Below are 15,386 nucleotides of genomic sequence, written 5' to 3' on the forward strand. Positions count from 1 at the left end.
CTTGAGGAACTGCATCATTTTGCAGCGCTTTGTGTAAAAATAAAGACTATTATTTAAGACCACCTCCACAACAAAAATAGGATGGAAATAATTCTTCAGTGGCGAGAGAGGCTGCAGGACACACTTAGGACACTGGAGTTTGCTAAGGCGGCAGCTCCCACAGTAGCAGTGAGAGTCATTCTTCACTGAGGTAGTATCACTTAGGGGGACTTTGGCAAAGGAAGGGGTAAGGCCACAGTATTCATTCTCTTCATTCATAGTTCCCCAACCAGGGATCAAACCCAGGCCCACAGCAGTGAAAGCACGGCGTCCTAACCACTGGACCACCCCAGGGAATTCCCTCATTCATTTAATACAATAGTATACAGCAGACATTAGACCAGAGCATGTCAGTAGCTAGTAAGTGTGCTCTGACATTTATCTAGAAATAATAACACAAAGCCTAGAGATACAAATGTCACATACTAGAGTCAAAAGGAAGTGTGTAGATTTTGCTCCCTTCAAATCTGTTTCATTACATTCAGGAAGTATTTCTGTATAAAATATTTCTTCTGAAATATTTTAATCCAATCCTTTTACTATCTTCATATGAAGAATGTAATGACATAATAGAGATTTTCTTTTCCTTTGTTTGGCACCTCAAGTAATTCAATGTTATTCAATACAAAGTTTAACCACCCTCTAAAATATCTCATATCTTCAAAACACATAGTGTTTTTAATTAAAAATATTCCTTTAAAAAAAACAAACAAACGTATTTTAAAGCCAAGTAACAATGTTGTGGTAGTTCAGGTGAACAGCAAACATGGTCAACCATACATATATATTTATCCATTCTCCTCCAAACTCCCCTCCCATCAATGCTGCTAAATACTAGTAATTCAAAATAGGCAAATTGTAAATATAAAGAAATTAGGATCAGTCATTTAGTTACGAATCACATTGATTCATTTGAATTATAATGATTTTCTCTCTAGTAAAATGGAAAATTAAGGTATTGAGGTATCTCATAGGAAGAGGATAACCTTGGTTTACAAACTGAATGTACAGACTTAAATGATGGTATACTATTTAATAACAATCAAAAATAAAATTTACCTTCTATAGATGAATCTGAGTTGATATAAGCAACACTTCGCTCCTGGAGTGTTTTTACATTCTCCTATAGTTGAAGCAAAGTTGTTACTTAACTCACACCATTTTGTGGGAATATAAACAAAATAGATTAACTGAGTATAAGAGTGGTCTACAAATACATTTATAAAACCCATGCTTTTGACAATAATTTCTGAGACAATGCTGTTAACTGATTGGTTGACGACACTGATACATTTAAAACAAGAAAAACATTATGATGCTTAGTTCCTATGTATAGCATTAGCAGGGAGCCCTGAAGCAGAAGTATTTTGAGAGTACAGTTCCCTGATGTCCTGTGAGTGAATAAAAGAAAGGCAATGCCAAAGAATGTTCAGTCTACCACACAACTGCACTCATCTCACACACTAGTAAAGTAATGCTTAAAATTCTACAAGCCAGGCTTCAACAAGACATGAACCATGAACTTCCAGATGTTCAAGCTAGTTTTAGAAAAGGCAGAGGAACCAGAGATCAAATTGCCAACATCCGATGGATCATCAAAAAAGCAAGAGAGTTCCAGAAAAACATCTATTTCTGCTTTATTGGCTATGCCAAAGCCTTTGACTGTGTGGATCATAATAAACTGTGGAAAATTCTGAAAGAGATGGGAATACAGACCACCTGACCTGCCTCTTGAGAAATCTGTATGCAGGTCAGGAAGCAACAGTTAGTACTGGACATGGAACAACAGAGTGGTTCCAAATAGGAAAAGGAGTATGGCAAGGTTGTATATTGTCACCTGCTTATTTAACTTATACGCAGAGTACATCATAAGAAATGCTGGGCTGGAAGAAGCATAAGCTGGAATCAAGACTGCTGGGAGAAATATCAATAATGTCAGATATACAGATGATACCACCCTTATGGCAGAAAGTTAAGAGGACCTAAAGAGCCTCTGGATGAAAGTGAAAGAGGAGAGTCAAAAAGTTGGCTTAAAGCTCAACATTCAGAAAACTAAGATCATAGTATCTGGTCCCATCACTTCATGGGAAATAGATGGGGAAACAGTGGAAAGAGTGGCTGACTTTATTTTTCTGGGCTCCAAAATCACTGCAGATGGTGATTGCAGCCATGAAACTAAAAGACGCTTACTCCTTGGAAGGAAAGTTATGACCAACCTATACAACATATTAAAGCAGAGACATGATTTTGCCAACAAAGGTCCATCTAGTCAAGGCTATGGTTTTTCCAGTGGTCATGTATGGATGTGAGAGTTGGACTACAAAAAAAGCTGAGCTCCGAAGAATTGATGCTTTTGAACTGTGGTGTTGGAGAAGACTCTTGAGAGTCCTTTGGACAGCAAGGAGATCCAACCAGTCCATCCTAAAAGTGATCAGTCCTGGGTGTTCATTGGAAGGACTGATGTTGAAGCTGAAACTCCAATACTTGGGCCACCTGATGCAAAGAGCTGACTCACTGGAAAAGACCCTGATGCTGGGAAAGATTGAAGGCAGGAGGAGAAGGGGACGACAGAGGGTGAGATGGTTGGGTGGCATCATCGACTCAATGGATATGGGTTTGGGTGGACTCTGGGCGTTGGTGATGGACAGGGAGGCCTGGCGTCCTGCGGTTCACAGGGTTGCAAAGAGTCGGATATGACTGAGCGACTGAATTGAACAGAACTGTGAGTAAAAATCGCTCAGTCATGTCCAACTCTTTGCAATCCCAGGGACTATACAGTTTTGGGAAATCTCCAGGCCAGAATACTGGAGTGGGTGGCCTTTCCTTCTCCAGAGGATCTTCCCAAACCAGGAATCAAACCAGGGACTCCTGCATTGTAGGCAAATTCTTTACTAATTGATCTATGAGGGAAGCCCCATTAGTGGAATATAAAAAGGTAATCCTCAACAGAGTTTCAGGTCCAGCCCAGATATACTGAATAACAATTGCTCAAAGTAAGGCCTGGAAATCTATAATTTTAAAAAGGTATCTTGATAATTTAATTCAGATGACCATTACATCTCCTACTGTGGGCAAGAATCCCTTAGAAGAAATGGAGTAGCCCTCATAGTCAACAAGAGTCTGAAATGCAGTTCTTGGGTGCAATCTGAAAAATGACAGAATGATCTCTATTCATTCCCAAGGCAAACCATTCAAAATCACAGTAATCCAAGCCTGAGAAATCTGTATGCAGGTCAGAAAGCAACAGTTAGAACTGGACATGGGAAAACAGACTCTTCCAAATCGGGAAAGGAGTACATCAAGTACATTGTTACTCTGCTGATTTAACTTATATGCAGAGTACATCATGCCAAATGTCAGGCTGGATGAAGCACAAGCTGGAATCAAGACTGCCAGGAGAAATATCAATAACCTCAGGTATGCAGATGACACCACCCTTATGGCAGAAAGTGAAGAAGAACTAAAGAGCCTGTTGATGAAAGTGAAAGAGGAGACTGAAAAAGCTGGCTTAAAACTCAGCATTCAAAAAATTAAGATCATGGCATCTGGTCCCATCACTTCATGGCAAATAGATGGGGAAACAATGGAAACAGTGACAGAGTTTATTTTTCTGAACTTGAAAACCACTGCAGATGGTGACTGCAGCCATGAAATTAAGAGACACTTACTCCTTGGAAGTAAAGCTATCATCAACCTAGGCAGCATATTAAAAAGCAGAGACATTACTTTGCCAACAAAGGTCCGTCTAGTCAAGGCTATGGTTTTTCCAATGGTCATGTATGGATGTGAGAGTTGGACTATAAAGAAAGCTGAGCGCCGCAGAATGATGCTTTTGAACTGTGGTGTTGGAGAAGACTCTTGAGAGTCCCTTGGAAATCCAACCAGTCCATCCTAAAGGAAATCAGTCTTGAATATTAATTGGAAGGACTGATGCTGAAGTTGAAGCTCCAATACTTCAGGCAAATGATGTGAAGAACTGACTCATTGGAAAAAAACACTGATGCTGGGAAAGATTGAAGGTAGGAGGAGAAAGGGACGACAGAGGATGAGATGGTTGGATGGCATCACCTACTCGATGGACATGGCTTTGGGTGGACCCTGGGAGTTGGTGATGGACAGGGAGGCCTGGGGTGCTGCAGTCCATGGGGTCACAAAGAGTCGGACATGACTGAGCGACTGAACTGAATTGAATCTCTAGCAATCATTACATACATAGGAGTGTGAGATCCACTGAAACTGGATATACCCATGTAAATTTATCATTTGAAGTGAGTAGTTGAAAATTTCCATTTGTCTAAAACTTTTTTAAGGTATGATGAAAAAAAAGAACAAAAAAAAGCAGAGAATAGAGAAAAAAACTGGAGGGAGAGAGGATGGATAACAGGACTAACCAGACATTCTTTCTCTCTCTCTCTCTGACACACTTACCCTATAAGATAAAGCAGAGGAAGGCTGGTGTCACACACATATGAGAATATGCTGAGACTTCTCTACTCTCTCTAGCTCGCTACCATAGAAGAATACATCACAATAAAAACATGTAAAGCTGTGAGTGGTTATTACACAAATGAGGATTCTTGTCTCTGTAGCTGCCCGCATAGGTCAGGTGACAGCTGACTCTGCTACAGATAAATGAGTCACAGACCCCATTATAACAGACTTACAGTAGAAATAAAGAAGACCCCTAAACTATATTTAAGAAGGTAAGGATGCTGTTGAATGTGATCAAGAATCTGGCAGAAAACTAGAAACAGTATTGAAACTGTCTTTTAACCCACATGTATTTAAAATAATGCAAGGCATATTAGATCTTGGATTTATTTTATCTTCATTTTAAGCTGCTGAAATTATAGGAACAGAAATATATGTTTATACATGCATGTATTCCTAAGAAACTATGCATCTAAAGTTAAGTCTATTCCAAAATGCTTATTCACAATATCAGCGTAATAATAAAACTTCCCAATATAAATGGAACAAAGCAGAAGTGATACAAGTAACTGTATGTGTGTGATTTTACTTCTGTATTTATTTAATTCGTATTATTTTAAAGTAAAGTAAGAGTAAATGAGTCAGAAGGAAACAACAGATGGCAAGAAATACATGACATGCTTTAAAGCAATTCTATAAAATCTGGACTTATAAAGTAGAGGATGATGAGGGAAACTGTTTTCGGCACACTTGCCTTCTGAGCTTACCTTGCACATTTAAGAACTTAGAGATACTGGACAGAGAGGCTAAAGGAAGAGGATGACAGAGAGGAGCCTAGGAGAGACACTTAAATCATCAAGAGTCAGTGACAGAATTAATCATAGCTGAAGCAAAAAACAAGTCACTTTACAAAATTATCATCTTATACTCCACAATCAGGCACTTTCATGAATGGTAAAATAAACCCATGTTAACAATTATGTATCAAATCTATAAATGTGAAATTATAATATAGTCACCATAATAGAACATCTTATATTTTCTTAGATAGAAGAAATACAAAGAAACATCAAAAACTTGAAAAAGGTAACTCTAAGGATCTGTATCAGTTTTTAGATGCGTTAAGTCATTTGTCAGAAACAGCCTGCCAGTTTTAACTACTTTCTGAACATATAGACTTTTTACAAATTAAATACAAACTAAAATATTTTGACAATAATAAATTTGTTCACAGTCCAGTAATTAAGAGGATATTCTGTTTTGCCAATCTGCTATGAAAGTAAAAACAAACTCTAATTCCTAAATTCTCTTGAGTATCTATCAAAATTAAAACCATATTAGGTAATGGAATCTATTTGTGACTATCCTGCTGCTGCTGCTAAGTCGCTTCAGTCGTGTCCGACTCTGTGCGACCTCATAGCCGGCAGCCCACCAGGCTCCCCCGTCCCTGGGATTCTCCAGGCAAGAACGCTGGAGTGGGTTGCCATTTCCTTCTCTGATGCATGCATGCACGCTAAGTCACTTCAGTTGTGAGATATAAATATCTGTTGCCTGTTGACCAAGAAAACAAGAACTCTTCTGTCTTATTTACCTCAGCCCATTCTGTAGAACCCAGAAGTCCAAATTCTTCTGCATCCCAGCTGGCAAAAATGATAGTTCTTCTTGGTCTCCAGCCTGTAATCATTGTTAACACACATAACTAGGTATATCTGTCTAAAAACAAAGGAAATTTCAGTTGGTCACTTTTTGTCACCACCTACCACAGAAACACTACTTACCACTACTGAGCAGTTTCCCAAAACTCTGGGCAACTTCTTGCAAAGTAGCAGCCCCACTGGTTGGGTCAATGCCTCCAAATACCCAGGAGTCCCGATGACCTCCCAGAATAACATATCTGTCTGGGGAAAAAATGCGTTCAAAAGAATTTCAACTTTGAATACATTTATAAAGAGTACAACTTATGATTTCAAATTAAACTTCCTCTAATAAATGTACCACCACAGTACATAAGTTACACGTGGGGTTTGAGGGGAGCAGGGGTTACATGTGAGCTCTCTGTACCTAGTACTCAATTTTATTCTGAACCTAAAATTGCACTAAAAATAAAGCATATTAAGAATGTTATGTTCTAATCAGAAAAAACCCCACAAAACTTCCTCTTGAGTTTCCCCATAGAAATGAACACCATAATGTAGAGTCTTCTTTTAGAATTATACTTTTTTCTTCCAAAGTTAGTCATTTCACATCAGCCAGAAAAAAATTAGCTGTGGACTAAAATCTTCTTGCAATCTGGTAAAGCCAAACGTCTACAATAATCCATCAACTTACCAGGTTCCACAGATCCTCGGATAGTTCCAATTACATTGTAAATCCTGGTGATTTTATTGATATTATAAACATGCATTCTAACCTTCCTAGAATTTCAAAGGGGACAAATTACTTCACATGGAGCATTATGTCTAGCAGCTTTCTTCCACTGTTTTATTATAAGAAATCTCAAAAGTACAGAAAATTGTATAACAGGGCAGTAACTTCTCAAATACCCACCACACAAACTCAAATAATTGTAATATTGTTGAGCCATTTGCAAGTAAGTTGCAGATATCATGACATCATATTCCTGTGTACTGAAGCATGCACATTAAATTCAAATTTTAAAAACCAAACATCAATATTTTATATTTTTCCTCCCTTATAACTCCATTGTTGATATTTAAAGTTCAAAATATTCTATTATTAAACACATCTTGTGTATTCATTCTAAACTTTTTAAATGCTATGCAATTACAAAAATAAGGGAGAGCCTATTATCTATCTACTAAAGGTCAAAGAAGCCTAATTTTTAAAGTATATATTTATTCATTTGGCTGCACCAGATCTTAGTGATGGCATGTGAGATCTGATCAGGGGCTGGACCTGGGGCCCCTGCATTGTGAGCCCAGAGTCTTAGCCACTGACCACCAGGGAAGTCTCCAGAGAAGCTTATTTTTAATTTGTTTTATAGTGATATTAATTCCTGATATTCAGCTAACATTTTCCAAGATTAGCAAAATGGTGCATCAGTATACTGTTAAAGAGCTGACTGAGTGCTGCCTACAAGAAACATGATAGACGCTACTGTTAAATGGCAGTTTGAGAAACACCTGCTAAAATGCATAAGACAGCTATATGATGAAACTGTTCCAAGCCATCACTGTTGATTCTGGTCTGGGCCTGCCTTTTAAATATTCATCCATCAATTGTAATTAACCAAACCAGAATTCACAGGAAAGTATAATCAAGATCAGAAAATGATAAAAAAAATGCCATTCACATTTTATAAAGCCGAACTGACATGGGAAAATGCTGAGCCTCTTTATCAGAGGGGAACAAAAATTTTTAATCTATGGCAGGCTCATAGGAAGTGCACAGGGAACCCCAGAACTTTCTACTTTTTAGTTCATTTTTGAATGCAAGAACTAACACATCAAATCCTGTATATTGTTAAGTGTAGATTCTGGTGTTTCCCCCGCCCCCGCCCAAAAGTACATTGTGATTCTGAATGTGTATATAATTCATGAATAGTATTCAACTAAAAAGTGCCTTTAGGGGAAAACTAATCAATGGGTGTTGTTCTGCATTTTAAGACATTTGGTAAAAGATTTTATTTTTGCTTCTGAATGATAAAAATTAATAGCAAAAAGCAAAATTATTCTTTAGCATGTTTCTAAATAAATAAGCCTAAGATCTACTAGTAAGAAACCCAACTTCACTGACATATGTAATTAAATGCAGAAAATAAAAGAATGCTGTAACAATGAGGAATGAGAGAAGACAATCTATTTTAATCTAAACGGAAAATAAAGTAGCTATCTGCTCAGATTCTCAAAGAAGGTCATCTGTATCTTTAATCTTTATATTTTTCTAGTTTTTAGTATCACTGACTCCAAAAGTACCTGAAAGAATTAAATAGAGAAGTACTGTTATGGTTTCCAGTGGGTCAGCAAGAACATTGTGGGCTCTGCAAATGAAGTTCCTGAAATTCTGGACAACTTGGGCAATTGACTTTGGGGCATCTCCTGCTTTACCATCGACAGAAATGATTTCCAGAGGACTTTGATCTTCAATTTGAGATTCTATGCTGAGGGAATTTGACGTGCCAGGAATCTGAATGACAATGACATCAGCCAGGGCTGTAGCCACACAGACACAAGGAACCCCTGTGCGAGGTATCTGAACCTTCCAAGCCTGAGCCTCCAATCTGGCACCATCACAAGATCTGTCCTGGGGGCAATTTGACTCAAATGGGCCTTTTCCTTCCCCGCCTTGTAACAGGGAAGAACATGTTGTATTTTATTACAAGTTAATCACTAAAGAGATGTTGCCTATAAGATTAAATTACACATAATGGCCCATAATGGCCTACTATCACTTCAAATTCATTATGTTCCAAATAAACTGAATTTAAGAATATAGACTCCAGACGGCAGGGGTTTTTGCCTGTTTTGTACAATGCTGAATCCCCACTGCCCAGAATAGTGCCAGGGTACAGGAAATGCTCAATAAATATTTGTAAAAGGAATGACTATCCTCTTATATAGGGAGAAATCTGAGAACAAACTCAGCTCACATATCAGTTACTTCTGCCTATCAAAGTCTTTGTTTAATAAGACTATTTAAAAACTCTACAGAGACAGAATTTAACTTGTGGAAATCTGGTAATACAAATAATTCATGTCCACTGAAATGCACATTTCTCTCATAAACTTTCCTTTCCTAGTGTGAAAGAAATCAGTTTTTCAGCTATTAAGCATACTTATTGCAGCATTCCTATGGAGCTTATTTTTTGTATCATCTTTGAATTTTCCTTTGAACCAGCTTTTAACTCCTTTCGGGTTCCCTTGATTGCATTAAATAAAATTTTTACACAAACTCATTTTGTATTCATATGAGAATTATGGTTTTACTTAAGAAAAAAAAATCATCCTTTACATTTCTGGAAGTCCCACTGAGATGTACAATGGGTTCTTCTTGGAGAGCCAGGAAGGGGCAGCTTACACCCAGACACGTCTTCCTTGACTCTCAGATGTACATTCCAAGCAGCAATAAAGTTTTAACGTGGCTGAATCTCTGTATCTCCAACTTATTTTTTTCTACTGATTGTGTGTTTTGTTTAGGTTTCTGGTTTGCTTACAGCAGATAAGTTAAACCCATTTGTAGTGGCAATAGTAAAGAATTTGGTTTCAGGTCTTATCATCTGGTAATCTCTATAAGTTGATCAATACATTATTATTAAGATCTCTTAGATGAGAAATGACACTGAGTCTTGTTTTTAGCAATTATTATTTTTTTTAATTGTGTATCTGCCCATTTTGAGTTCAAATCAAATAGGGATTTTTGCCCATGGTGAAGATGGACAGCTTTTTGATATCTTCACCAGGGAGATGTTCTGTTTCTGAGCTTACTCTTGAACTGTGACTGTAGCTATGTGTTTATTGATTTCTCTGTGTTTGTATGTTTCTGTTCATAAATCAGAAAGGCATATATTTTTCATTGTGTACCTGGAGAGAGTATTAATAATTAGATAATAAAGTCTCATATTAAAAGAAGTCCATTCTAATTGAGAGACAGAGATAAATAAGCACTTACATAACAATATTTCTAAAATTCCTATAAAATAAAACTGAACTCCTAATACTTTAAAGGGCTTCCCAGGTGGTGCTGCTGCTGCTGCTAAGTCACTTCAGTCATGTCCGACTCTGTGCGACCCTATAGACGGCAGCCCACCAGGCTCCCCCGTCCCTGGGATTCTCCAGGCAAGAACACTGGAGTGGGTTGCCATTTCCTTCTCCAATGCATGAAAGTGAAAAGTGAAAGGGAAGTCGCTCAGTCGTGTCCAACTCTTAGCGACCCCATGGACTGCAGCCCACCAGGATCCCCCATCCATAGGATTTTCCAGGCAAGAGTACTGGAGTGGGGTGCCACTGCCTTCTCCCCAGGTGGTGCTAATGGTGAAGAATCTGTCTGCCAGTGTAGCAGATGCAAGAGACCCAGGTTTGATCCCTGTGTTGGGAAGATCCCCTGGAGAAGGAAATGGCAACTCATTTCAGTAGTCTTGCCTGGAAAAATCCCATGGACAGAGGAGCCTGGCGGGGTACAGTCCATGGGGTTGCAAAAAGTCGGACATGGCTGAACACTTGTCAGCAGCAATAATTTAAAATTTCTGAAATAAAACTTTTAATAGAAATTAAAAGACATTCTCAGAATACAATTTCATATTGTTCAGTAAATTTCTAGTGAACAAGACTGACTTAATAATTTTGTCTTAATAAAAACAGCTACATTTTCTGCGATTCATCAGTTGTTAAGTTTCCCTTCCTCTCTACCTTTCAAGCAAATCAAAGTACTTAAAGTTCTGATCATGCCATGATGTTCTACAACTCTGGACAAGCTGTTCTCTGCCACTGACATTTCCTGCCTAACTTGATCCACTGGAAAACTTCCTCTTTCTGTAAACTTAAGCTCAGTGAAACATATGCTATGATCATGCCTCCTCAAAGGTGCTATCATGGGTTGATAACAATAATAACTAAAATAAGTGTATTGAGCCTTGTAACAGTTATGTGCATACCCATTTTAACTTCTTTAACCCACACACATAGGAAGTGATCAGTAAAAAGGCTGGAACCTGTCTCTCTTCTCTTTTACTCCAAGTTAAGCTAGTGCTTCACATGCATAGCACTTTGACAGCTATCTGAAGAGCTATTTAAAAACGTTAGGTAAAGAGGGAAGTTAAGGGACTCCCCTGGTGGTCCAGTGGCTGAGACTCCACGCTCCCGGTGCAGGGAACCCTAGCTCAGTCCCTGGTCAGCGACAATACCACATGCCGCAACCAAGACCTTCCACAGCCAAATAAATACTTCAGAAAAAAAGAGGGGAGAGTTAAAATGTTAAACCTGTAACTTAAATGTAGCAATTTTTGAGATGTAAAAAACAAATGTTGTGATATCCCTGTTGGAAGAAGAATTTAATACATCATTTCATAAGTAATTCTTTTGCTTAGTCACCCAGTCATGTCCAACTCTTTGCAGACCTCTTGGACTGGAGGCTGCCAGCCTCCTGTGTCCATGGGGTTTTCCAGACAAGAATACTGGAGTGGGTTGCCATTTCCTTCTCCAGGGGATCTTCCCAACCCAGGGATTGAAACCAGGTCTCCTGCATTGCCATCTGAGCCACGAGGGAAGCTCTAAGTACTTCTAAATGATAATTATTCACTATGAAAAATAAGAAAAAAAAAAAAGATAAGCAAAACAAAACTGGCAGAACACTTATCTTGACATTTTTCCATTAAATACGTAAACTTTTACTAGGATACGAAAGTAACATAAAACTACCTGAAAGAATCATGTCCTATAAAGCCAGGCCCAATGCTGTAACTCACGTTAAGACCTCCCTTCCAGCTGTCATCTGGTGAAGCAATTCCTCCCAAATAGCTGTCAAGAGAAAATGAAAATGACAGAAAAAAAGCTGAGCATCACAATTTCTAAAAGAAATCACAAAGTTAGCTGATGAGGTTTTATTCAGACATTTAACAAATATATATTGAGGATTTACTAAGTGCTAGGAACTATAAAATTTCCTTCCCTTGCAGAAGTTACATCCTAGTGAGAGAACTATCACTGAGATACATAAGTAAAATGTTGATATGCTAGTGGTAAGAGCTAAGGAGAGGAATTCCACGGCAGTCCAGAGGTTATGAGTTGGCCTCTCACTGCCTGGGCCTGGGCTCAAGCCCTGGTTGAGGAACTAAGATCCCATGTGCTTCACAGCACAGCCTCCCACCAAAAAAAGAGCTAAAAAACAACCTGTCCATCATCAAGAAAAAACAACCAAAATAGTGAGGGGAAATGGGAAACATCAGTGCATCAGCCTCTCTGCTTCTGACTTTAATGATTTACATAGAGAAGCATTAGGTTCAAGAAATCCTAAACATAAGAAATTAAGGAGAAGAAGAAATTAATTTCTAGAAAAGCTGCTGGTTACACAGTAGCCACTCAAAAATCAATTACTGAATTGCATTTGCACATACATTAAACAAAAAACAGACATTAGGAAATCTGAAAAGGAACCAACAGTTATACAATACAGTAATAGCAAACACTGACTGAATGTTTTTCCTATGATATTTATATAATGATTTCATCTATTCATAATAACTCTATCAGGCAGAAACTAGTTCTGTCTTCATTTCAGAGAAGGAACCTGAATCAGAGAAAGACTGGGTAACTGGTGTAAGTTTACACATCCAGTGAGTTGTGGGCATCACCACATTTTTGAAATGCAGGTCTAATACAAATACCTAAGATAACCTAACTACTTGAAAAAAATCTCAAGTCAATATTTTTATCTTTAGACATAGTTTTTCCTTTTGATACTTTCATCTGTAGCAAATACAGGAATGTTTTCTTATTATTTCTTATTTAATAAACTGCTCTTTCCTTACAGAGAAAAAGATGTGTTCTATATTTCCTACTTCAGGAGTCAATTCTCATACAAGACTTCACTTTTAACATAGGTAGGTTTTAGAAGAGAAAATAGATGTTTACTGTAATATATATCTTATTCTCAAATACAACTAGAAAACTATACCGTAATAATATTTCTGCATCATTATATCCAATGGGATGTACAGGGATTTGGGGAATTCCCACTCCATCTTCAACATCAAGTCTGAAGGTATATTCTGCAGAAATCAATTGCATAAGAGGAAAACAATTGAAGAATAGAGCAAAGGGTATAAAAGAATTCCTGTTATTACTAATGTAGATTTGCTATGTTTGACATTATATCCAAAATTTTAAATTTCCCCCAACATGACTGACTGTTTTATCCAATATGGTCTATTTAAATTTGGCAGTAAAAAATTAAATCATTTACATTTTAATATAAATTCAATTACAGGGATTACAGATTCCTATATTTGCTTTGACATTTCATGTAATTCTCTTGAATTTTCCAAGAATATTTTATTTCCTTAAGGATATCTTGAATCCTTTTTAGAGAAGCTTCAGTTAACTAAATACCTGGAAAATGTGTCCCAGATTCTGAAACTAGAAAGAACTGTTAAAAAAGAACTGAAGGGAATGCAAAATGCTGGGCTGGATGAAGCATAAGCTGGAATCAAGATTGCGGGGAGAAATATCAATAACCTCAGATATGCAGATGACACCACCCTTATGGCAGAAATGAAGAGGAACTAAAGAGACTCTTGATGAAAGTGAAAGAGGAGAGTCAAAAAGTTGGCTTAAAGCTCAACATTCAGAAAACTAAGATCATGGCATCCGGTCCCATCACTTCATGACAAACAGAAGGGAAAACAGTGGAAACAGTGGCAACTTTATTTTGGGGGGCTCCAAAATCACTGTGATGGTGATTGCAGCCATGAAATTAAAAGACGCTTACTCCTTGGAAGGAAAGTGATGACCAACCTAGACAGCATATTGAAAAGCATAGACATTACTTTGCCAACAAAGGTCCATCTAGTCAAAGCTATGGTTTTTCCGGTAGTCAAATATGGATATGAGAGTTGGATTATAAAGAAAGCTGAGCACTGAAGAATTGATGCTCTTGAATTGTGGTTTTGGAGAAGACTCTTGAGAGTCCCTTGATCTGCAAGGAGATCCAACTAGTCCATTCTAAAGGAAATCAGTCCTGAATATTCATTGGAAGGACTGATGCTGAAGCTGGAGCTCCAATACTTTGGCCACCTGATGCGAAGAACTGACTCACTGAGAAAGACCCTGATGCTGGGAAAGACTGAAGGCAGAGGGAGAAGGGGAGGACAGAGGATGAGATGGTTGGATGGCATCACGGACTTGACGGACATGAATTTGAGTAAACTCCGAGATTGATGATGGACAGGGAAACCTGGTGTACTACAGTCCATGGGGTTGCAAAGAGTCAGACACAAGTGAGTGACTGAACTAAGTGGTATTGGGAATAAGTGAAAATTTCTTACTCAAATAATAACAATATTCTCCTTAAAGAAAGATAAAAAGTATTGTCAGGCTTAAATTCTAATTGGGACTTGTGGTTTCAGCCAAAATAGAGTTTTCTCGAGCATTAAAACAACTATCTTAGAAAAAAAAGAGGTTTCAAACAAGTTACATCAGATTCCACTTTAAGAAACTGAAAAAATAAGAGCAAATGAAGCAAAAATGAGCAGGAGAAAGGATATATCTTACTAAAGAGCAGAAATGTTAGAAATATAAAACAGACAAATGATAGAAATTATCAATGAAATCCAAAGCTGGTTCTCTGAGTGGATTAAAAAAATTGATAAATCCCTCACAAGATATATCAAGAACAGAAAAGAGATATAAACCATCAATATCAGAGAGAATGGCACTCCAGTACCTTCAGAAAAGAGAGAGAGAGAAGAAAGGAAGAATATTACAAACAACTATATGCCTATAAATTTAACAAGTTAGATGAAATGGACAAAATCTTAAACTAGCAAATCTCACTCAAGATTAAATACATAACGTAAACAGCCATATACCTAGTGAAGAAATTTAATTTGCAGTTAAAAACATTCCTACCAACAAAATACCAGGCCCATATCGATTCACTGAAAGATTCTACATCATGCCATGTCACACTCAGTTGCTCAGTCACATCTGACTCTTTGCAACCCCACGGACTGTAGCCCACCAGGCTTCTCTCTCCATTGGATTCCCCAGGCAAGAATACTGGAGTGGCTTGCCATCTCCTCCTCCAGAGGATCTTCCCGACCCAGGAATCAAACCTGCATCTCTGGAGTCTCTTGCATTGGTAGGTGGATTCTTTACCACTGAGCCACATTTACAGACAAAATCAAACCCATTCTACATAAACACTTGCAGAAAAATGAAGAAGATGAAGTAATTTTTAATTCA

General features: G+C 37.8%; 1 protein-coding gene across 1 annotated transcript in view; it reads right to left on the reverse strand.

The window, feature by feature from the left end:
• NAALAD2 (N-acetylated alpha-linked acidic dipeptidase 2) overlaps positions 1 to 15,386 on the reverse strand; it is a 50,931-nt gene that overhangs the window by 16,895 nt on the left and 18,650 nt on the right. The window contains exons 7-12 of the mRNA XM_004019384.6: positions 13,099 to 13,192; positions 11,844 to 11,942; positions 6,799 to 6,884; positions 6,249 to 6,368; positions 6,062 to 6,144; positions 1,099 to 1,162 (exon numbers count right to left, since the gene is read on the reverse strand). Coding sequence (XP_004019433.3) covers positions 1,099 to 1,162; positions 6,062 to 6,144; positions 6,249 to 6,368; positions 6,799 to 6,884; positions 11,844 to 11,942; positions 13,099 to 13,192 — 546 coding nt within the window. The remainder of the gene's footprint in view (positions 1 to 1,098; positions 1,163 to 6,061; positions 6,145 to 6,248; positions 6,369 to 6,798; positions 6,885 to 11,843; positions 11,943 to 13,098; positions 13,193 to 15,386) is intronic.

The sequence above is a fragment of the Ovis aries genome, chromosome 21 (assembly GCF_016772045.2).
Source record: "Ovis aries strain OAR_USU_Benz2616 breed Rambouillet chromosome 21, ARS-UI_Ramb_v3.0, whole genome shotgun sequence".
Lineage (NCBI taxonomy): Eukaryota > Metazoa > Chordata > Mammalia > Artiodactyla > Bovidae > Ovis > Ovis aries.